This window comes from Anabrus simplex, chromosome 2 (assembly GCF_040414725.1).
Source record: "Anabrus simplex isolate iqAnaSimp1 chromosome 2, ASM4041472v1, whole genome shotgun sequence".
Lineage (NCBI taxonomy): Eukaryota > Metazoa > Arthropoda > Insecta > Orthoptera > Tettigoniidae > Anabrus > Anabrus simplex.
The window spans coordinates 1076881625-1076905823 of NC_090266.1; the positions used below are offsets into that span (position 1 = coordinate 1076881625).

The window sequence follows — 24199 nt, forward strand, 5'->3', positions numbered from 1 at the left end:
GTGAAAATGGGAAACCACAGAAAACCATCTTTAGGGCTGCCGACAGTAGGGTTTGAACCCACTATCTCCCAAATACTGGATACTGGCCGCACTTAAGCGACTGCAGCTATCGAGCTCGGTAGAGTTGGTTTCAGAGTTAGTGGAGAAGCAGCCTGTGTTCTTATTTTACTAGTTCTAAATAATATAAGGTCAGAAAAGTGAAGAAAAGGCCAGAGAATTTTAAAATTCTGTGTCTGTAGCAGCCCTCAGAACACTAAGTGAGGTGATTGCTCCTGTCAATTTCTGTACTGTTTTATTCAGTGCTACTCAGTGATGAACACTGAATTTGAGTACATTTCTTTTAAGAATATACAATACATGACTTAATATTGAGTTAGTAGGAATTAAAGAAAAATGTATGTATGGTATACAGGATAAATCACCTAAAACTGTCACTGCAAAAATTTCAAAATGAGATATGCAATAGATGTGCTGTTTTGACAGAATGGAAGTACATATAGGGTGTTGTAGATGTAGCCCATACAGTGATTCCAACAATGCTTGGAAATAAAATAAAAATAGAAACAATTAAAATCACAGTGGCTTTTGTTGCAGGGTCTTAGTGCAAATTGTTCACAGTATATCTTCATTTCCATCTGGGATTGCTGTCTGCTCCAGTTGACCGGCCATCACTAGAGTACGTGTGCCTTCCTTGCTTGTATGTTTACATTTACCAGTTATGTTTGAAATGATGCCAATTTGCCACATTACATGATACCAGTCTTTCTCACAAAAATCACTGCGCATGACATAGCATTTCAGAAGAAATATCCACAAGGCTGCTCCAGTACAGCTTTCCATGTCATTCGGTATAGTCGTTATTTTCTTGTAGACATCTTTTAGCTTTCCCCTCAGAAAGAAATTGTAGACAATATCTTTAGCTTTCCCCACAGAAAGAAATCTAGAGGTGTCAAATTGGGGCAGAGGCTGGACAACTTACAGGTCCTCTTTGCCCAATCCTCCATCTGGGAAATATTTGTTTAAGGCAAGCTGTACTACATCTAGTATTTTGAGCTGGGCAGTCATCATCCTGATACCACGTGTTCCTCCTCATCTGGAGCAAACTGTTCTATAACTTTGGTGGAAGTTCCTGTGTTAGGAAGGTGGATATACTTATTGGCATCTAGAGACCCATCTATGTAAAAGGGTTGTATGACATATATAATGGCCTACTAATCTACACCATGTTTACACTCCATGGACGTTGACGTTCCACTTGGCGAAGCCAATGGGGATTGTTTACTGACCAGTAGTGCATGCTGGCCACGATTTGTAAATGTTGCTTTGTGCGTAAAAGAGATACACGACAACTCCTGTGTATAATTTCTTAAAACTAGGATGCCCATGATTTCTGATTACCTACAATGCCCAGGTAAGTGCAATTTGACCCTTGTTATATGCAGGTTGCATTTTGAAATAATATAAGCCTATTTTGTGGTTACAGTGTAATACATTTCTTCATTAACACTGTTCTTCTGTGAATCGTTGAATATTCTTTCCAAGTAATATTTCTCTCTGTGATAGCTCTGAATACAACTGCATTTTTGCTGGAAAATCAGTGATCCCTCTGAATCTGAGTGGCTTAACAAACCCCTCGGTGTCCCCCAAGGGTCTCTACTTGGACCATTGCTGTTTGCAATTTACTTACACGATGTTGCCAAATCGATTACACATTACATTGCATTTATGCTGATGATCTGCAGATCTACTACCACTCAAAAACTGATAAAATTCAGAGTGCTGTACAACAAGTTAATGCAGATTTAAGTCTCATAAGTAATTTCGCATTGAGTAACAATCTCAGAATTAATCCTCTCAAAACGCAAGCAATTATCATTGGTACTTCAAAAACTTACACGTCTTAAAACAATACGAAATTCCTCCTGTAGCACTAAACATTACCATTATTCCATATTGTGAAACAGTTATGAATCATGGTGTGGCTGTAAGCAAAACATTGAACTGGTCGCAACATGTGACGAAAATGTGCCAAAAGATATATCAAAGCCTGCATCCCCTGAAGCGGTTTAAAAATATATTTCCTTGGTCCCTGAAAATAAAGCTCATTCAATCACTTTTGTTTCCAATTCTCGAATACTGTGATACAGTTTTTATTGATATCAGTAACGAGCAAGTCATGAGACTGCAACGTGCCCAAAATGCATGCATCAGGTATGCATTCGACATATGACCATATGCCCATGTATCCCTATACTATAGACAATTATCTTGGTCATGGCTGAATGACAGACGTAGACTCCATGCAACTACTTTGGTGTATCAATTGCTTTCTGGAAACACTCCTCCTTACCTATCCACCAGATTTCACTACCTTAGTTCCCTACACCTGTTCAATACCCGGTCAGGCTGTACGCTAGAAATTCCTGTGCATCGAACCGCAACCTACAACAGATTGTTCATGATCACCGCCACGAGCTGGTTGTTCATGATCACCGCCACGAGCTGGTGGAATGAACTCCCCAATGACATCAGGGAAGCTAAATCTGAGACAAAATTTAAAATCCTTTGCCAGCATCATCTTATAAGCACTTCCAGTCTTTCTTGAGTGTGAATGGGATGCATGAATGAGAGTGAATATGGTTGTTCATTGTAATGTGTTTCTATTTATACTTTAGTTATACTTTACTCACTTTAGTTAATTTAGTTAGTTATACTTTAGTTGCTTTAGTTATACTTTAGGTTGTAAAGATTTCACATGTTTAAATTTTATGTAAAAATTATGTTGTTTATACATGAAGTGGTTAAGTGTAAGAAAGGGCCGGGAGCCCTAACTTCGCCACAGTAAAGACGCTTTAATAATAATAATAATAATAATAATAATAATAATAATAATAATAATAATAATAATAATAATAATAATAACAATGTAGCAGGTAGGGACCCTCTTCGGAGGCAGCCCTGCCCAGGGTGTGGCGCCCCTGCCTATGTGAGTCCCAGAGCACACTGACCTGGTGTGTATCATCTGGTAAGGGTCCCAGCTCAGGGTTACGAGTGAAGACCTCAACGGCAGTGAAGGCGGAGATGAAGATCATTGGTATGGCGGAACTGGTGGAGGAGGCACACTTGCTTTTTGGGATAGTAATAAAAAGTCTGTTTAAAATCCAGGTGCGTCTGAGTGGTATCCACCGGCTTCCTGGTCCGCATCTGACACCTTGTAGGTGTGGCGGCAATATCAAGCTCCAGGAACTAACAATCCCTGGTTCTAAGCACCCAGCACTGCTGGCTCTCCTATTACAAGCCAAACATGATTCGTGAGCGTAGTAACAACATTACTCCAGGTGGTATCCATTCCACCCGTCGCATTGAGACGGCAACCAGGCTTTCGGCTTCTGGGGAACCTGGACAACCACAAAAACATGGGAGAGAGTCGGAGCTCTCTGGTAAACTATCCCACAAAACCCCCACATACATTGGTACATTCAATATCAACACTTTGATACAACCAGGAAAATTACTAAATTTAGTCACAGAACTTGATCGGCAAAAAATTCTTATCGTTGCCCTGCAGGAAACTCGATTTACTGATGATGCCACCATGGATTATGGAAATTACCATATATTCAAAAGTAAAACAGACCAAAAGATTCTAAATAGGACCCCTTTATTTGGTATGAGCTTCGTAGTACATAAAAGTATATTGAATTCGATCCAGGAAAATTCCATCAGCAATCGCCTAATGACCATGAGGATTCAGTGTGCCAATAAAAAAATACATTAATAAATGCACACGCCCCTACAAACATAGACAACAAGAAGAATCCCCAAAACGTGGACAAATTTTGGAACAAACTTGAAAAAGTAATGTCAAAAATTCCAAAGGATGACGTTAAAATCCTCTTAGGCGATTTCAGTGCACAAATGGGCCGAGAAAAGGATCACAGGAAAACTGTTGTGAGGACTCTACCCGGCGCACAAATTTACCAACAAAAACGGTTCAGGATTCATTGAACTATATCAACAGTGCAACCTTAAAATCATGTCCACATCCCTCAGGAAGCATCCCAAGAAACAAAAAACCTGGAGGTCCCCCATTGAATCCATTGGTGAATTTCAGATTGATCATGTAGCTATCTCGTATCGGCTACAGAAAGAGGTATGTGAGGTACAAGTGAGAAGAGGAGCAAACGTCGACTCTGATCACTATCTCACAAGAGTTAAAGTAAAGTTTACTCCAAATACCACCCCAAGAAAATCCAAGAACAGAAATTTGACATAAAACGGATTCCTGTTACGGATCTAAAAGAAGCATGGGAAAATCAGCCAGCGAAAACATGGGAAGAATTCCACACCAAAATCATACAGAAGGCATGAGAAATGGTACCTTTAAAAAGGAATACAAAACACCCCTGGTGGAACTCAACATGCAACCAAGCCCTAGAGATAAGAAAATCTGCGTTTCAGAAATACAACAGTAGAAAATCCCAGAAAACTCAACGAGAATTTTATGAGACCAGAAAACAAGTATCCAAAACCATCAGGCAAGAGAAAAGAAAGCACCTGAAAGAACAACTGGAGTCAATTGAAGAAAACTTTAGAAACCACAACACAAGGGATTTCTACAGAACATTCACAGAAAAAATCTGAGGATACATTCCACAGAACTTATGTTTCAGGAAACAAGATTGAAAATTGGCGCTTACTAATAAAGAAAACTGCCAAGAACTTGCACGGTACTTCTCAGAACTTCTTAACTGCCCCGAACCCACTGAAAGATTTCTTGAAGAAGCATCCAGTTTCACTCACCCAGAATCACCTCCACCAAACCAGGAAGAAATTCAGAGCCACATTAAACGACTAAAGAACAACAGAACCTCAGGAAGAGACAGGATTGTTGCAGAATTCCTTAAGAATCTTGGTCCAAATTCACTCGAATTTACAGAAATCATACAGAAAATCTTGGAAAAACGAAAAATTCCCAGAAGACTGGAAATGTGCCTTAATTCATCCACTTCACAAAAAAGGAGACAAAACTGATGTGAACAACTATAGGGGAATCTCCCTCTTTGAAGTTGGCTACAAAATTTTCTCTGCATGCCTGTTAAAAAGAATACAAAAACAACTGGAGCATAAGATTGGTGAATATCAAGCTGGGTTCCGCCCTCACAGATCGTGCATTCAACAGATCTTCAACCTCAAAACCGCTCTAAAATTCAGGGCCCTCAGAAACCTTCCAATCATCTGTACCTTCGTAGATTTCAAGAAGGCTTATGATTCAATTGATCGTCAATCTCTGTTCAACATCCTGAAAGAACAGGGACTAGACTCCAAAACGCTAAACTTGACCAAACAGACCCTCACTGATACGAAGTCAAGAGTGAAATTCATGGGAAAAATCTCAGATGAAATCCTGATAAAAACTGGTGTCCAGCAAGGAGATGGACTGTCACCCCTCCTCTTCAACCTCGTCCTAGATAAGGTGATGAGGGAATGGGGAAAAGAACTGAAAGCACAAAATAGCTGGAACCCAGTAAACATCAGGACACGAAGAAACAAGCTTGAAATTCCATGCTTAGCCTTCGTGGATGACTTGGTCCTTTTGTCCAGTGATGAAGTCACAGCAATAAAGCAAGTTGAAATTCTCCAAGAATGTGCCAGAAAGGTCGGACTTCATATCTCCTTCCAGAAAACTGAATTTTTCTGTGCAAAACTAGACATCCATAGTCTCAATACAAAATACAGAAAAATCAACAGAGTCCCTCACTTCAAATACCTGGGCGAAATTCTCGAACCGACCAGACAAGAGAAAATAGCCCAAAACAACCGTGTCCAAACACTCAGAAGAGCTTATGGGAGAACAAGAGAAATCTACAACAAAAAATGTATGTCTCTCCACGTTAAGATTAAACATTACATTACTGTAATCAAACCTGAGGCTTTATATGCAGGGGAAACTCTAACGCTTCATAGAAAGGGCGAGCTGGAAAATATCCTAAAAGAAGAGCGAAAAATCATGAGGAAAATTTTAGGACCAAGACACACGGGAGAAGGGTACCGCCTCCAAACCAGGAAATCCACAGAAAAATTATCTAATATTGCGGCAGACATCAGGAAAAGAAGGTTGAAATTTTATGGACATGTTAAGAGGCTTCCAGAAAATAGACTAACCCACCAAGTTCTTCAAAGAGTTGATAAACTGAAGAATTTCCCTTGGATACAACAAACAAAAGTAGACATGAAGAATGCACAAATTCAACCTGAAGACATTTTGAATCGAAATATATATAGAAAGAAAATTGACAAGTGGGAAGTTACTCCAGAGAATGAAGTACCAAAAAGAGCAGGTACCAAGTGGATGGAAGAACGGAAAAGGATATTTAGTCAACAGATGAAAGCATCCTGGATCCTAACAAAAAGAAATCATAAATAAAGCTTCATGTGTTCCAAAAGGGACCATTCACATATAATAATAATAATAATAATAATAATAATAATAATAATAATAATAATAATAATAATAATAATAATAATAATAATAATAATAATAATAATAATGTGTTTATAGGCTACTTTCTGAATGAAGCCTTTTTAGTGTAGTCTACTCAATTTTCCACAGTCTCTTCCCCATACTGTGTTCCATTATAATAATGTATTGTTTCAGGAGTTTCTTTTCATTGGTTTTGAATTCACTGAATAATGGAGGGAGCTCATTACTAGTACATTTTTCGCCTTTTCCCCTTGATATACGGTCAAGGTAACATCATCATGCTTCAGTATTGTGGTACTATGCAATGGAGATTTTTATTGTTTTGATAGATTTTCTCTCCTGACTCTATTTACTGTACCTACAGTGGTAGTTGACTTTGCCTTCGGTTCCTTGGCTAGATGTAAATATGCGAAATAATTGTCATTTGTTAATGTATCAACCTTTAGACAAATAAGGTTCCATAAGTTTCATCACAACGTAATCAGTAGGCAAGGCATTTGATGATTTTGCATCTTTTTTTTTTATGAAGGCCAAAATATAGCTTGAGTATATGTACATATGTTTCATGAATTGACTGATTAAATAAGGGCAATTTGTTACGGCATTTTTTCATTTTTTGTCGTTTACAAGAGATAGGTCATTTTTGGAGCAATTTATGGTCATTTTTGGCATTTTTAATTGTTTTCTGGGAAGTGTTATATTCGTTATATTTGGATATTTAATTAATATTATTTATGTTTACAATACTTGTCTATTATGTTTAACTTAGACAAATAACTTGCTCAAGAAAGAACGTAGACTTGCAACATACCCTGCTGCCTCTAGTTTTCAAGGAAAGAGTATTTTCAACTCGATTGCACTTCCAAGAAAACATACTATAAGCAGTACCACCTTCCCCTATATGTAAGACGCATAATGGACTCGCCCAAGCTGGGCATTGCTCCTTATCTTCAGCTAGATAAGAAGGAAGTCGGTTGCCCGCGTGCTGAGAGTCGAGTGAATTCTTTGTTGACAAGTACTGTAAGATGCCCAAAGTTAAAGGAAGTACAATTGTTAAATTAAAACAATTTGTTACACAATATGGAGAAAATATATTTTCCACTGATGGGAAAATATTATCTTGCAAAGTGTGTGATGTGCGAGTTTCAGCAGAAAAGAAGTTTACAGTTGAACATGTGTCGCGAGAAAAACATAATCGTGGTGTGCAGCGACTTGAAGATAAAAGAAACCATGGCTTACACCAGACACTACTGGGTGAATCTTCAACATTTTCTCCATTTTGTGAGAAACTGTGTACAGCATTTTTATGCGCCGATATTCCACTGTACAAATTGAACCATCCAAAGCTGCGTACATTCTTAGAAGAGGAGACTGGAAAATCTGTACCAGATCCCAGAACATTAAGAAGAACCTACGTTGGAAGATGCTATGACAAAACGTTACAAGAAATAAGGATAAGGGTAGGAGACGGAAACATATGGGTATGCATAGATGAAACAACAGACAGTATGGGACGATATATAGCCAACGTTATTGTAGGCGTCCTGGAAGCAGGGAATGCTGGAGAACCATTTCTACTACATTGTGAGCAATTGGACAAAGCTAACTGGTCAACAATTAGCAAACTGTTTGACCAGTCTTTGAGGCTATTGTGGCCCGATGGCATTCGGAATGACAATGTGCTGCTTTTAATAACAGATGCAGCACCCTACGAGGTAAAGGCTGCAAATTCGTTACAAGCGCTCTTCTCGAAAATGTTGCATGTCACATGCCTAGCCCATGCGTTACGTCGGACCGCGGAAGAGGTAGACATAATTTTCCTGAAGTTGACAAGTTAATTGGGCGCATAAAGAAAGTGTTTTTAAAAGCCCCATCTAGAGTTCTAGCATTCAAAACAGAAGCTCTTGAAATTCCCTTGCCCTTTTCACCTGTTTTGACGAGATGGGGAACGTGGATTGAGGCTTGTTGTTATTACTGCGAGAACTTTGAAGTTGTAAAGAAAGTGGTCGATTCCTTCAACAAAACTGAGGCTGGATCAATAAAAACAACCCAGGAGCTCTTGGCTGACAAAGAAATAAAAACAAATTTCGGATCCCTTCCTAATGCAATAAGTGCTCTAGAAAAATCCCAAGTGCCACTAGTGGAGCAGCTGCAAATTGTGTATAAAGTTGTGAATGATCTGAATTATGTGTGTGGTAAAGTGAGTGAAGTTGTATCCATGAAATTGAATAAGGTGTTGCAAAAGAACAATGGTTATAAAACTTTGTGTTCTATTGGCAAAGCATTGTGGGGTGAAAATTTTTCTCTTACCGACTGTAAATTGAATCCAGGAGATATTGCTTGTTTTCAGTATGCACCAATTGTTTCAGTTAAGGTAGAGAGAAGCTTTTCCATGTACAAATCGTTACTTGCAGACAATAGGCAATCGTTTTCATTTGAGAACCTACGCAAAGTTTTTATTGTGCATTTCAATTCGAATTTATTGTAAACAGCCACTGAAGTTTGTTTTCTTAAATATTCTTTGTTAATTAAATGACACCTATTTGCTAGGAGAGTATTTGAAGAATATGCCAGTTCTAAAATATTTCATTTTTTTTCACCAGGGGTGCAAAGTGGTATTTACTTTATTAGTAACAAAAATAATTTTAACTTAATGCATTGTCATCCATTAAAATTCTCTCTCAAATCAGCTAATTGTTTCTTAAAGGATTAATAAATAAGTGACTTACGATTAATTTATTGGTCATTTTTTTCAAATTTTGTGTCATTTTAAAACCATTTTTAGGTCATAAATGCATTTTTTATTTTGCATTTTCTTGCTATTTTTTGGTCATTAAATGCCTTGCCCTAGTAATCAGATACTCGTTCAGTCTCAGGTCCAACATTGTCCTTTTCCAGATATGGGAGGACCATTTAGAATATATTTCAAATCAACATCCAGTGTGAACCAAAACTTTTGTCCATACTTGTTAGGCTTGGAATCCAAGAAATGTGTATTGGGAACTAGCTTTACTAGGAACTAACTGTTCATTAATATTGCAATATTTGTTCCAGGTTTTATAGAGAATTTAAAGTTCTGTATGAATTCATTCCATATTTTAGAAATGAGTGCATATTTGTTTACCTGTAATCGAGCGGCACAAGTACGTTATATATCAAATCTCAAAAATTTCATTACCTCACAAATTTTGTTCCTGCTCATGGACTCTCTATTGAAAGACAGACCCCATGAATCTAATCCTAAGCTAGTGGAACTCTGTGGTCTTCCAGCCACTGATACCTCGGGCGTCCATAATGGCAATAAAAGCTTCCAATGGTTAAAGACCAACTACAGCTTCCTAACACTGTATGCCTTGGTTACAGTACATTTCTGAATATGTTGCAGTATCAACTTTGATATAAATAAAGGTCGTGCACTAACCACACCGTCATTACTTACATTGTTTTGGCACAGGGTGTTATTCCCTCTGAATAATGTGTTTAGGACGTCTTCCAGGTAGGTTTACATTCGACTGTTGTTCCATCCATATTGTGCCATTAGGAGCTGCTTGCTGAGGTAAAGATCCAGGAGTACCTCCGCTAGGAATTGTCCAGTTACTAACAATTTCTCCAGTACCATTACTTGCAGATATTGTGCATTGCTGTTATTTGCACATTGTTGTGTAATGCTGCACAAAAAATGTCAATGTTGTTCAGAAGCATAAAATTAAAATATAGATCCCCCTTCTCTCTCTCTCTCTCTCTCTCTCTCTCTCTCTCTCGTTTATATTGATATATTTTTATGCAGGTTTAGTACCCCTAACAAAAGAGCAAAAGTTATAAAGAGGTGAAGTTTCTATAACCATTTGAAGGGAAGAAAGTAGACATACATTACAATACCTGGTTGGGTCAAATTTACCGACCTTCGGGTGTCCTAGTGTTAATATTCCTACACAAAAATGGACATGATTCTAAAAATAGTTTCCATGGAGTTCTTGATAGAGGGAGACATGATAGAGGTGGAACCTATGAGTGTACAGAATACTTAGTAAACTTGCCTGACTAATGCCACTTTCCCTTATGATAGCATGGGAGCTAATGTGGGGCTGTATAGGAACAGCTGCTAGAACGTTAATTTCACCCTCTTTTTCAGTCGTTCATTGTTTTCGGGAAAGTTTACGAGGTGTAGCACTACCAGTTTCACATAATTGATTATAGAAATTCATAAATAGGCTTCCATATGGTTGATTTCTATCAGGATATCTCTATGTACATGTTGAACGAAAGCACTGTATTCTTTCTATTCACTGTACACTGGGGTCATGTTGACTTTTTCCACATTTATAAATACCAATGTCTCTAGTCTATCCTGAACAACTTCCTTCTATGTAATACCACAAAGTATTTAATGTAATCTGTATTACAGGACACAAAACATTAAAAAACCTTAAACGTAGTGCTCAGAAGCCACTTTCTGGGCATCGTTGGAATAGCTATATGGGCTATGTTTGTGAGATCCAATATATACTGTACTCCCATTCTGTGAAAACGGCACATCACTTGCACATCTTTTTTTCTTTTTTTCAGAAATATTTGTGGTGGTAGTTGTAGGTGATTCATCCTGTATTTGTGCCAAATTCATATGTTTTGCTGATCGTATTTGACTGACAAATTACAAAAGGTGGAAAATTGTATAATCATTTTAAAATTTAGCTTAAGTGGTATCTTGTGTAATACTTTGAGAATTTTTCTGTTGCATTTATTACAATTTTGTTTCCAGATGAAGTGCATTGTAAAGCAACATTTTTCAGTCTGCACCAAGAGCATAAGCAGCATATTTTTATTCTGGAGACACCATATACTTTCCAGTTTGTGGAAGGCGAGATTCAGTTGGTTGCACATGTTGATGAATTGGCTGAGAATCCTTACATCTCCTGGTTGATGAAAAGTGTGTTTCCTAAGATTGAGAAATGGGCAGAGTGTACAATTGATCAAAACATACCATCACTTTCCTTGGTTTCAGTTGATCGATATACCTTGTTGTACCAGGATTTAAAGAAGAAGTATGGGCAGAAAATGGTTGAGGTGAGTTTACATGTAATGGGACCAAGATACTAGTATACTGCAAGTATCTAGACAAGTTGCTGTAAAATAGGTAGAAATGAAGATGTTTTCTTTTTCCTACTGACCGATGAACTTTAAAGTAACCATCCTCTTCCTCAAATGCGACTTAATGCAGAGACTGTGAGAGTAAAGGTTGGGGTGCAGAAATCTATGATATTCAGCTTGTGTGCTCTTAGTATTTATTAGTGATGTTTCACACAGTAAAAGTCTTCTTCATTAACCCATAATTGTCCACTTTATTTTTCTATGGAATATTGCAATATATTTCCTTAGGCCAGTTGTTTTTAACCTAAATGAATGGGGTATGGTGAATTTAGGTTTCATTAACATATTTTCCTGGAGATTTTCCATGTTAGCATATGTCTACAGTGAGCGTGGATGGGTAGGGTAAAAGAGATCTTTAATGAAGGTTCATTTCTTCACATTTTAAACTCATATGAATGTAATAATCTAGAATTTGGTTAAGTATTATTCATACAGGTGCTGAATTAGCACTATAAAAATTATGGAATACATTATTTAAAACATAACTCAGGAACAGTTTGGTCTCAATTTAGAATGCACACTGTTTCAAAACAAAAGGACAACATTCGTTTCTATTATTTTGTATACACATAATACCAAATTTTGAGCAAGTATGGTCACTCTGCAAATAATAAAAATGCGTAACTGCTAATAGAACTTTAGAAGAGTTTAGTCTGCGTTTTGAGGCCACACTCTGTTTTTTTGCAATCCCATCTATTATACAGTAGCGTGAGTGAAATGCCTCAAAGCAAAGGACTTGGCAGCCAACATTACATTTTTTGCACTGTTTCCTGGTCTCTTTACCACATTGCATGCACCACTCTTCCTTTTCTTTTTTTTTTTTTTGAGGCAGTGGGATACCTCATCGAAACGCACTTCTGGCAACATGTGTGCATAAGGATACTTTTGTACTTTTTCTTCCTGCAAGGCCAGCAGTCTACAGTCGCTACTCAGCCTGGCTATTTTCACCTTGTACTTTATGTAATACTGAAAGGAAATTTTCTGTCATTCGTAATTAGTTTTATTACATGAAGTTATATCTAAATTGAATTAACAAGTTAATTATAATAAACAAAAAGAAATATTTTCTAATCCTTATAGGAGAGAGAAAAAAAGAAAAGAAATCTTGTGTCATTACAGTATTTGCCAATATATGTTACTGTTCATGCAACATATTACATGTTACTGCTCGCTTATTACTAGTGCCCAGATTTCCGTGCAAATGCATGTTTTTCAATAACCTGGTTACGCTTCTCAAACTTTGCAAATATTCATTTTATGACTTAATGATCCCAAATAATCATTCTTTTTACATGCATCTTTGCATGTTTTGGCCTTTTTAGCAGAAAGTTCATGCATAATGCAAATTTGTAGATTTTCCTATTTATTAGCAAATATTTGGACATTTACAATGCATGATGTGACTTTTCTTCTGACTTTGAAGAATATACTCGTATAACGTTAACTTGTGTGATGGTGCCTTTTTGTGAATATTGGTTTGCAGAATTTGGGACTGCTTTTACACGTTAATTGTCTATTGTTGAGAGACTGAGAGAAAGGGAATGTATTCCTAGCATCCTACCTGACAGCCAAAATTAGATACATAGAGTTCCTATAAACAAATTAGCCAAGCACTTTTTTATCTGTTGCTTGAGTAAACATTGATGGAGGCCAGAAATTCCTATGTTGACCACTGTAATTCTTAGAAATAAGGTGTCCAAGTATAAATTGTTATAAACTGAACCGTAAATTGTGTTTTGGCTCGTGTTTTATTCTATGTTAGACGAACAAAACAAAGCTTGAACTATACTTCTGTGATGCCGTATTACTGAGATAGCGGCTCACAAACCTTGGATTTATACTCAACCCTCTTCCATTGTTATCCTGGAATTTACTATCTGGAACTTTTGCTTTCACACGTTTGAGTCCAGAATAATTGAAAGAAATAAGGCAGTTGGGAAGCAGAATGATTCAGATTGTAATTTAGTGATGAACTGTGTTGTAAAGCGATGTTTTCATGCTGTCTGTTAAAAGTGTAAGAAGAAGCCTCATGTCTTAAATGGATTGAGGAAAAGGATTTTCTAAGAACGGATGGCAATGTAGTTTATTTTGATTGTTGCAATAGAGATGTACGTACCTGTACTTTTTATTACTTTTCTTTAATAGTTTATTTTTAAAAAAATTCTATTAGCACCTTATACTGATCAGTGACCCACTTTATTTTGATTTACTATTTCTGGAAATGCACACATAGAAAAATACATGTTTTGTTTGTACATTTCATTTTTTTAAATATTCCAAGTTGATCAACATATAACTTTAGTTTCACACATTGCAAAAATAAAACAATGAAAAGAAACCAGAAAGGAATATGTCCAAACATTTATTACTAAATACACCAGCTAATCCAGGCCCAAAGTCATTTTTTATGGATTTGTGTGATGCTCTGTTGGGGGCAGATATATGACTTGAAAACTGGCAAATTCCATAGTCACATCACAGAAGTATATGAAACATGATATTCCAGATCCAACAGCCTTAAGAATATATCTTCCAATATTATATGCACAGGTACATGCACATTTTGTGTGATGCAAAGTTTTACAGAAAACAAAACCATTCTTCAATTTCAAATTTCTTCAGTGAAGGAATGTGTGAGTAATCGCATTAATTTTTTATGGATTTGTATGATGCTCTGGCAAATTCCGTAGTCACATCACAGAAGTATATGAAACATGATATTCCAGATCCAACAGCCTTAAGAATATAACTTCCAATATTATATGCAGAGGTACGGTATGAGAAAGGCAGATTTTTATTAATTTATTCACGCGACTTTTTGCGTGATATCAAATTAAAGTTATTTGGTACGGTAATACAAAATTCATTTTTGGAAGGATATAACTTCAAACTTTCTTTGTTTACATGAATATATTTTATTTAAGATTTCACTAAGTATGTTTTGGATAAAATTCAAAACAACTTGGGTGATTCAAACATATGGGCTTCTGTGGACAAAACAACAGACTCAGCAGGTTAGTATGTTGTGAATTTGATAGTTGCAAGTTAAGTGAGACTGGACCTGGTCAAGCTCATTTTGTGTGATGCAAAGTTTTACAGAAAACAAAACCACTCTTCAATTTCAAATTTCTTCAATGAAGGAATGTGTGAGTAGTCACATTAATTTTAGTAAATGATCGTACAAAGTTTTGTACATTGTGTTTTAATTATAATACTTTTATTGATAATTTCAGGAATTTTGTGGCCAAATAATTTAGATAAGGGTAGGGTTTTCCTAATGACTGAAGCTGTGCCATACATGTGAATGGTGGAAAAACCCATAAAGTATTTTACACTAATCTGAAGCATGGTGAGCCCATGCGCTGTGTGGTGTGGCAGAAACAATATGTCTTAAGTGTAAGAACGTGAATGCACCAATTTTTTTTCCACAAAGAAAGTGAATAAATGCATAAAATGGAAGTAGTGTTGAATAAACTCCAGGATTAATTAAATAGTATACTGAAAAGCGATAACGTAATATTCTAAATCATATATTGACAATATTTGCATATTAAAGGTGTTCCTGAAAGCTCCTGCTCTTGTTGTCTTGTTGCTGTACATAGAGAGAGCTTACAAGATCTGCCTTTGTTACCACAGCCTATTCTAATGAAATGGGGTACCTGGCTAAATGCTGCAGTCTTTTACTGCGAAAATTTTGAAGTGGTTAGGTCGGTAAGAAATCATTTATCTGGACTATAGGTGAAATAGTAAAGTTATTGATATTTAAAAAAATTATTATCAATGAACTTAATGCCATAGATAAGGTGTAATATCGCTTACATCAATTATTTATTTCAGCTTTAGGTCACAGTCAGTTTTCCAATAGATGACGCTGCTTGCATTAAAGATTTAAAGATGTGTAAATGGAATTCAACAGGATGAATGTGCAATAAGACTTGATTTATATAAAATCAAATTTGGGCAAATTGCCTACTGCAATAACGAGATAGGAAACTAAAGGTCTACCTCTTGTCAAGTCATAAGCAGTTATTGAAGATATTAAAAAGTGTTTGCAATCATCACAACAGAGAACAAGTTGAAGAAAGTGTGATCCGTTCAAATCCTGATTTTGAATTCATCAAGCTGATAAAAGACATATTGTGTGGTGAAAATCCAAAAGGCATACAATTTGACCTCACTTTTTCCCAAATATCTTCATTTAGGTATGCACCTAACACTCCTTGTGATGTAGAAAGATAATTTTCTATGTTCAACCCAATCGTTTCAGGTGTAACGGTCCTGTGCACTCTCTTAGAAATCAGATTTAAATCTCCCTCAACACGAGTAAGCAACCCGGTCAGAATTACTGTATACTGCTGTGAAATAAATGGAACAGCAACCTAAATTTTCACACACAATTTTCAGTGAAGCATTCATAATAATTGTACTCATAAAAAATTAACACCAGCCGAGTAGGCCGTGCGGTTAGGGCCGCGCAGCTGTGAGCTTGCATCCGGGAGATAGTGGGTTCGAATCCCACTGTCGGCAGCCCTGAATATGGTTTTCCGTGGTTTCCCATTTTCACACCAGGCAAATGCTGGGGCTGTACCTTAATCCTTAGCTGACCAAGGGTGTTTTGTTCCTACTTTTACACAATTTTCCATTGAAGATCTAATGAAAAGGGGTTACTTGAATACGATAAAGTGTTAAACATTTTTAATTTTTTGTAATTCTATGTGTTTCGTACATGGTACTTGAGAGTACCGTCGGTCCCTGTGAAGGCTGGTTCAACATAAGTACTTAGATATATATTTCATGCTGAAAACCTTTCTCCAAGATACAAAAATATACTACATTTATCATTTTGTAGTTAATTTTTCACATTAATAATACTAAGGTTGTATGAAAATTAATCCAGAGACAATTAAAATGTACAATTAGTAAAAATTAATGAATTAATGAACTAATTGATTTGCAAAATTAGAGGAATATTTAAAACTTTCAGTTCACACTGTTATTCGTATTGATTAGCTACATCATGATAGACATTGAAATATTTCCTTTTTTCATTACAGCACAAATGCACATTGCGGTGACTACATTTACTGTAGAGACGAGATTGTATCTGGTGGAAACTGCAGAATACACACCTAGCCCGTACAGCTGTGAAAATATGCCATTGAATGCCCTTGTTTCCTAGTCTGACATCTTTGGCGACGGAGGAGATTTTCCCTCTTCTTTTGTTGTTTCTTGGTTGTTTTTCAGCACTAAACTTTCTTTTTGAAGTTTTCCTGGGGTCACTGAAAGTCAATAATCCAAGATCAACATCCCTCCAAGTGGAATTTTTTCATGTATTTCATCTCACAAAGAAAACAAAAAAACAAAAAAAACACACATATGCATCAATGAATGCTATTTCAAGTAGTCCCCAAAAGAGCCTGTGCCACCATTTCTTGTATCTTCAGTCAAGTCCGTACACTGTCCTAAGTTGTCTGCCAAATCAGCCCCTCCCGTATGAGAGTTATAATCTGCAACAACTGCTGGGCAGATCACTTCTTTCCTTGTGCCATCCTTTTCTTCTCCGGAAAAAGTGGTAAGTTGTCTAGCATGTTAGATGCAAGAGTTACAGATTTGGTATCTTTCCACTTGAAATATCCTATGCCAGTATTTGACATCCTGCGGTCACTCTCATCTCGAGACATTTTCTTGTCTGCCATATTTTGGGGAATACCTTTTCTGTTTTACACTAGGTAGCAAATTATATTCAGGAGTAATTGTGTCCTCCTCTACTTTCTTCCATTTTATGCTTGAAGAAGAAGAAAACCTATAACCTTTGTTGCAGTCATTGACCGGGTCAGGGATGGAATGAATGAAGCCCCCATCTTGCGGCGAGGATAGGAACTGTGCCGGCTGCCGAGTCCCGTCGCACTCCTCTGGGGCAATGACTAATGACTGACAGATGAAATAATATTGGAGAGTGTTGCTGGAATGAAAGATGACAGGGAAACCCGGAGTACCCAGAGAAAAGCATGTCCCGCCTCCGCTTTGTCCAGCACAAATCTCACATGGAGTGACCGGGATTTGAACCACGGAACCTAGCGGTGATAGGCCGATGCACTTCCGCCCGAGCCATGGAGGTTTCCCATTTTCTACTCATTCCCCCAGCATTGTCTTTCCCACTCCCACCAGTATCATTAGCCGGAAAATCGGCACTATCCTCTTTGCTGGTACTCACATCATCCACTTTTCCATTTACACTCACTGTTACGCCACTTCCATTTGCAACAGGCCGAGATAATCTGCGAACAGAATTGCCTCCTGAACCATTGATTGCTGTTACTTATCTGACTAGCAATTTCAGCACTAAACAGGTAATCAAAGACATTGTGAACGCATATATCGGCAAGCGGCAAGCGACAACGAATCACTTTCATCATCTTCTTGCTCAATATCAATGTCACAGTTATTATTCAGTTCAATATCTTCATCTAAAATTTCTAATAGTTCATTATCACTTAAAAACATAGCCATATTTACCATCAATGCATTAAAAATTCTAAGTCACTCAACAGTTTATCGCAAAGTGGACAGTGATTATCTGAGATTATGTTCATATACACATTGCGCCTTCTTACAGACCGTCGGTACTCTGGAGTACACTTACATAAAAGTCACTATTTACGCTCAAAACTGTTCAAATTTCGTTGAAAAGTATTTAGAACACTAAAAGAATGTTCGATATTCACAATAAACACATTTTCAGAAAGTCTTGTCATGTGAAATATCGTTCAGATATCATGAAATACATTACATTTTCAACAAGGGCCATAACCATGGTAACAACAGTTTCTGTTACCAAGGAAATCAAATACAAGCTACCCAACATTACGTTTTTACATTTGCCTTATAGAATGAAAATACACGGATGCTCTAACAACTTCCAGACGCGATATCTACCGAACATTATGAGTAAAGAGGCAAATTAATAGCTGGTACTTACACGTACTGTCGGTCAGCTAAGGGTTAATTAAGGCCACGGCTGATTCCTTCCAATTCCTAGCCCTTTCCTATCCCATTGTCGCCAATAGACCTATGTGTGTCGGTGCGACATTAAGCCACTAGCAAAATTTGGCGTCAGAACGAAGATTTTGTATGGTAAATCTCGAAACATTTGTGTATACATAGAGGCACTTCACACTTTTTGAGGTCTCAATACGTTTATCTTTGCTCCAATATAATTGGTTGGTTGCTTGTTTTAAGGGACCTAACATCTAGGTCATCGGCCCTCCAATATAATTGGACGCGAGGCTTAGAGCCTGGGATATCAGAATGCAGAGGGTAAAGTCGGCCTTAATTTCTTCCTCATTAGCATCAAACCACTTATCATTTACTTTTTTTTTTCCCCCCATCTGGTTCCGATAACACACTACAACAAATTTAAACTTTTTTCACTCAGAAATGAAAATATGCGATTTTAGTTAATTTGCATATGCTGATTTCGAATCTAAAGCTCGTTTTTCTCTATCACCTAACAGTTATTTGAGGGGACATGATGAACTTTCCCACAAAATACTGCATAGGCTACATAGTTCACTATTGTTCATTTGTGGTTTTTATTATTTTCTATTATTATATTTGGTGTAATTTCAACCCAAATAATCCATAATCCAAAATACACAACAGAAATATATTAAGTATTCTAAAATTGTATTTATGTTGCAATTAAGACTTTATATAGTAAAAATTCTTACCTTCTTAAAACTTTTTCCTTGAAGACTTGCGCCTATAAGATATCTCCGAAATGTCTGTGATAAGGTGCCAGCAGTAATCGGCAAGCATGTTGAACACTGATTTTCCCTTATATCGCCTTTCCATTTCTAAGAAGTCCTGATGGAACCTCTCCATGCTCATCACTGACCTCACCAAGGTTCGGCGGAAAGAAATTCAAGTGTGAATGGAGGAAGGGAATCTTAAGGGACATGTTACATTCCATTTTCATGTAAGCTCTCAACAAATCTTCCACCATATCTCTGTAATTGTCTGTTCTATAGTTTCCCAGAAAATTAAAACAAACCACTTCAAAAGCAAGCTAGGCTTTTTTCTGACAGGAATGAGTCCCGTCGAATACAGAATCAGGTAAGGCATCGCATATTTGTGGCTCTGTAAAGATATATTAATTTAGTTTTACCTCACTAATCCTTTGAAATTTCCCCTTATATATGTCCGGTGACATCAACAAATGACAAGTTTTTAATACTTTTTGTCCTGATACTACACTTTCACTTGATGACCACTCTCTAACTTCATAATGATTATGCTTATCTTGACTGTCCCACATACAGAGAAAACAACAAAATTTTGTGAATCCTGGCTGCATTCCTGTTTGCATACCTGTCACTTTTAGATCTGCACAAATCTGCCACCCGTATTTTGTATAGTTCAAAGCCTTAAGAATTGTTTCCATACTATCATATGTTTCTTTTATATTAAACGGAAAAGGCAACAGGGGGGTTTTAACATTCCTTTAGAGTAATAACACCAAGAGGTATAAAAGAAGTTGCCCAGACAGGGAGACAATAACGCCTTCCGCTCCCGAAGAAACTAACAGTCCCGCTATAGGATGCTATACAAATATCTCTACAATGTTTAGTTATATGAAAAAGCTAATGTTACTTTTGGGATCAGTGTGTCCGAAGACATGGTAATTGATATATTTTGTGTTTGAGAGCAATTCACTGTTGTACTGTGTAATTGTTCAGATTTTACTTTTTAAATAACTGTTAGCCTCTTCAGTCTACTGAAACAAGCTTTGCGTAAATTAATTTATAAACTGCCTGAAAGAGAAAAGATACATGGTAACAATATTATACCTAAAAAAAATAACAACTTAATTAATTTGGACTTAAACCAATGACAGAGCTGCAGTTTTTCGAAAACATCGTAGTAAATGCTGGAGTAGAGATAAAGGACGACATCATTAAAATAAGTTCCATATTGAAGTTCCTAATTATTTAAACGCCGGGCTGAGTGGCTCAGACGGTTAAGGCGCTGGCCTTCTAACCCGAACCTGGCAGGTTCGATCCTGGCTCAGTCCGGTGGTATTTGAAGGTGCTCAAATACGACAGCCTCGTGTCGGTAGATTTACTGACATAAAAGAACTCCTGCGGGACTAAATTCCGGCACCTCGGCGTCACCGAAGACCGTAAAAGCAAATATCATTATTATTAATTATTTAAACAGAAATATTTATTTCTAAATATTTGAGTGTGATTTGAAAGAATCAGATGATGTTCTTTCAAGAACAAAATATGACACAGTACAACAGTGAATTGCTCTCAGACACAATATATATCAATTACCATGTTTTTGGATACACTGATCCTGAAAATAACATTAGCATTTTCGTATAACTACTTTAATTAAGTTGTTTCTTTTTCAGGTGTGATACTGTTACCATATGTTTTCTCTTTCAGGTAATTTATAAATTTAGTTACTCAAAGTTAGTTTTGGCAGACTAAAGAGCTGAAAAGTTATAAATTAACTGAGTTGAAACTGAAAAGAGATGGCTTCAGATATTACAAATGAAACTTTTTTTTCATAGTGTAAATATTTGTTTCCCTTTGCAACGTGGGAAAATAACGCATATATAAACTCCAAAAACACAGGCAACTCCGATACAGAATTATTTAAATATTTATCTCTCAGTTCTCCTGAGACTCCTGGAGAGCCTGTAAAGTGATGAATAATTTGTTGGTTTTCACTAGAGCCGTGTACGGATGCGGATATCTGCGAAGTTAGTGTCTTGGCGGATACAAACTGTATTGCAGGGCGCATACATTTTTCTGATAATTTCTAAATAATGACGTTTATTAATTTTCACTCAGGTATACTTTTATTTTTCCTTGTGATTAGGCAATCCTTGACAGTGGTATGGGAGAATGGTGATATATAAAGAGCCTTGAGACCATAAAGCCGTAAATCTGACTTGAGCCTACCTGGTTCCTGTCCGCAATTAATGGAGGGAAGGAACAAGGTCAATTCGTCGGTAGCTGTTGCAAGAGAAAATCCCTCATAAACCTGTAACTGTAGGGGTTCTGGTTCCAGGTGTCAAGCCTATTGTATTATGTTAAGAGATCTATCAGTTTCAATACCTTGGATGTAATATACTGTAATATATATTTACAATATCCGTGGATAACAATTTGCGGATGCGGGTGCGGATGAAGGAAGTGTGGATGCGGGTACTATTTTGTATATCTGTGCAGGGCTCTAGTCATCACTAATACTAACCCACACCCATTTGCTATGTTTTGCTTTCACCCGCAGTGCTTTAGGTATGATTTCACGGTCACTTATATCAAATGAATTGTCACTTTCACTTAAAATCTCTTCTTTAATATTATCATTATTGCCATCACTGCCTAAGACACCTTGAATTTACTACTGCATTGCTGTCACTGGCTTTTATTATGGCTAGGAGACTGACACCCGATGAAATGTTTGTGCTTTCAGAGGCTACAATTGGCCATTGAATTATGCTACAAGTTCTTAGAAGGAGAGCTGTAAACAAGCCATATTCCTATTCTTTTCATAGCAGTTTGCAAAAGGGAAACCCTGACAGAGGTGATAAAAATCTAAGCTAGTAATATGACTCGGCTCAGCGTGTGAATATCTTGTTATTTGAGTTGAAGGCCTGGCCAATGCTTGCATGAACGTCATGTCAGATGAGTCGAGTGTATTAAGAATGTGCTCTCAGATAAACGTATATTGTGCCATTTCACCGTTCTATAGTTGCAGTATTAGGAACAAAAATGGCGTTCCAGCCATTAAAGAATTAAAATAAAGCAATTAGCAGCGGTATGAGCTGAAGAGACAATAAATTCAACCGGCAATCACGAAAAGAACCATTTTTAGAAGGCGGTGCGAAAGAATGACGAGAGCGGATTATTTAAACCAATTATTGAAAAAAAAGATCTTCCATTAGAACAAATCTCAATCCAGCACGGCATCGAAGAAAGGACGGAGTCGAGTAAAGAAACCAGTTACTTATCGGATTCTTTAATCAATTATTGAAGAGAAGATCAAATCTACGATAACCCGCTTAACATCAGCTGTTGGTTGACACATATACGTGAGATTATAGACCAGCTGTTAGGAAACGTCAAGTTGGATCTGTACTACGTCACGGTTGGGCTCGGAACATTGTATTTGCCCGATACTGCACAACCTCAAGAGAGCTGAATTAAACGGAAATAAAAGTGCAATTCTAAAAGCACGTAAAATTCACACCGTTTCGGCGAGCAAGGCAGTTGAAATAAGGACGATATTTAGAGCTCTTATAAGCAAATTAGACGGACCAAATTACACATATACTTTTCGCATTAGCACTACGAAGCAGATTATAGCATGTATGAATCAACTAATGCTTTGTGTTATTCTGTCCTTGACGCAATGAAGACCACTATGATGTTCTAAGAAGCTGAGGCAGAGACTACTCCGGCTATGGTGGCGCTTCACGAGATTGATGACCCAGGAGGGCGGTAATCAGCTGTGAGGACGAGATGGACCCGATTACCTAAGCCGAACCATGGAGCGAGGCCTACCATCCCATGACGATTAACAGCGAGATGGAAGTCAATATCCAATAAGCAAAGTTAAGTCCCCATTTGAGTCGTGTCGTAAGTAGAAACCTTTATTCTTTTGGTTAAAATATAATGTGCATTATGACATTGTGTGTGCGTAGTTAATATACGAGTGTACTTACAAGGAAATAGGTATTCATCTGAAGTTACCATAAATCCCAGACATAGGTGTAAAATACCAGTGAATGCCGTTCGTAAGTTTGTCAATATGTTATTGGAGAAGTGATTGATATTTTTCTTAATTCGTTGTCAGTGAAGTGTTAGAATATTAAGTGGAAGCTAATATATACATGCGTGATGGCTTTAACAAAATAACAAGCGTAAAGATCGTATTTAGGGAATGTTTACAATAAAATATAGTGGCACAGTTTTAAGGTTACGATGTGCTGTTCTTTGATACTATGACAGTAATGATAATGATTTATATATGTGTAGGTTATGGCACATATGTTGCGTATTTGATGAAACGAGTGCTTTGATTATGAATGCTACGCGATAATTGAAGTGTTAAATGGTGAATGTAATAAGCATATGAGTTGATAGTATATTTTGATGGTGATAGTTATTGTTATTTAGGAAGTTGGTCATAGTATTCTTCGAGAGATGGTAGTATGTGTAGGTTGCACATGCTAAGGTATATGTGTTGAAACGTACTGTTTCCGATCGCTATTTTATTCCCTAATATATATATAATACAGATTAGGATACGATCTCAATGCCATCACTATAGAATTAATTGAGTAAGTAGGATCATCAGAAGAGCCGAGAGGCCACTTACGTCAATATCTAGGCCTTCACTGACATACCTAGGATTGTTTTCATGTATTCTCACAGACGGCAATTTAACTTGTGATTTTATGGGAGCAACTTAACACATCACTGGTAACTTAGTCTTTCATATGTGGATTTTAGATGAAGATAGTCTTCCCATGTATCAGTTTTCCCA

The 24199-nt window shown here is 36.9% G+C and overlaps 1 protein-coding gene across 5 annotated transcripts in view; it reads left to right on the top strand.

The window, feature by feature from the left end:
* Positions 1–24199, top strand: part of LOC136864710 (probable tRNA (uracil-O(2)-)-methyltransferase) — a 148951-nt gene that overhangs the window by 57984 nt on the left and 66768 nt on the right. For all 5 annotated transcript variants that reach the window (XR_010859361.2, XR_010859362.2, XM_067142039.2 and 2 more), the window contains exon 3: positions 11244–11548. Coding sequence is in view for 3 of the 5 variants with exons in the window: in XM_067142039.2 (XP_066998140.1) it covers positions 11244–11548 (305 nt within the window). In the remaining 2 variants the exon portion in view is untranslated. The remainder of the gene's footprint in view (positions 1–11243; positions 11549–24199) is intronic.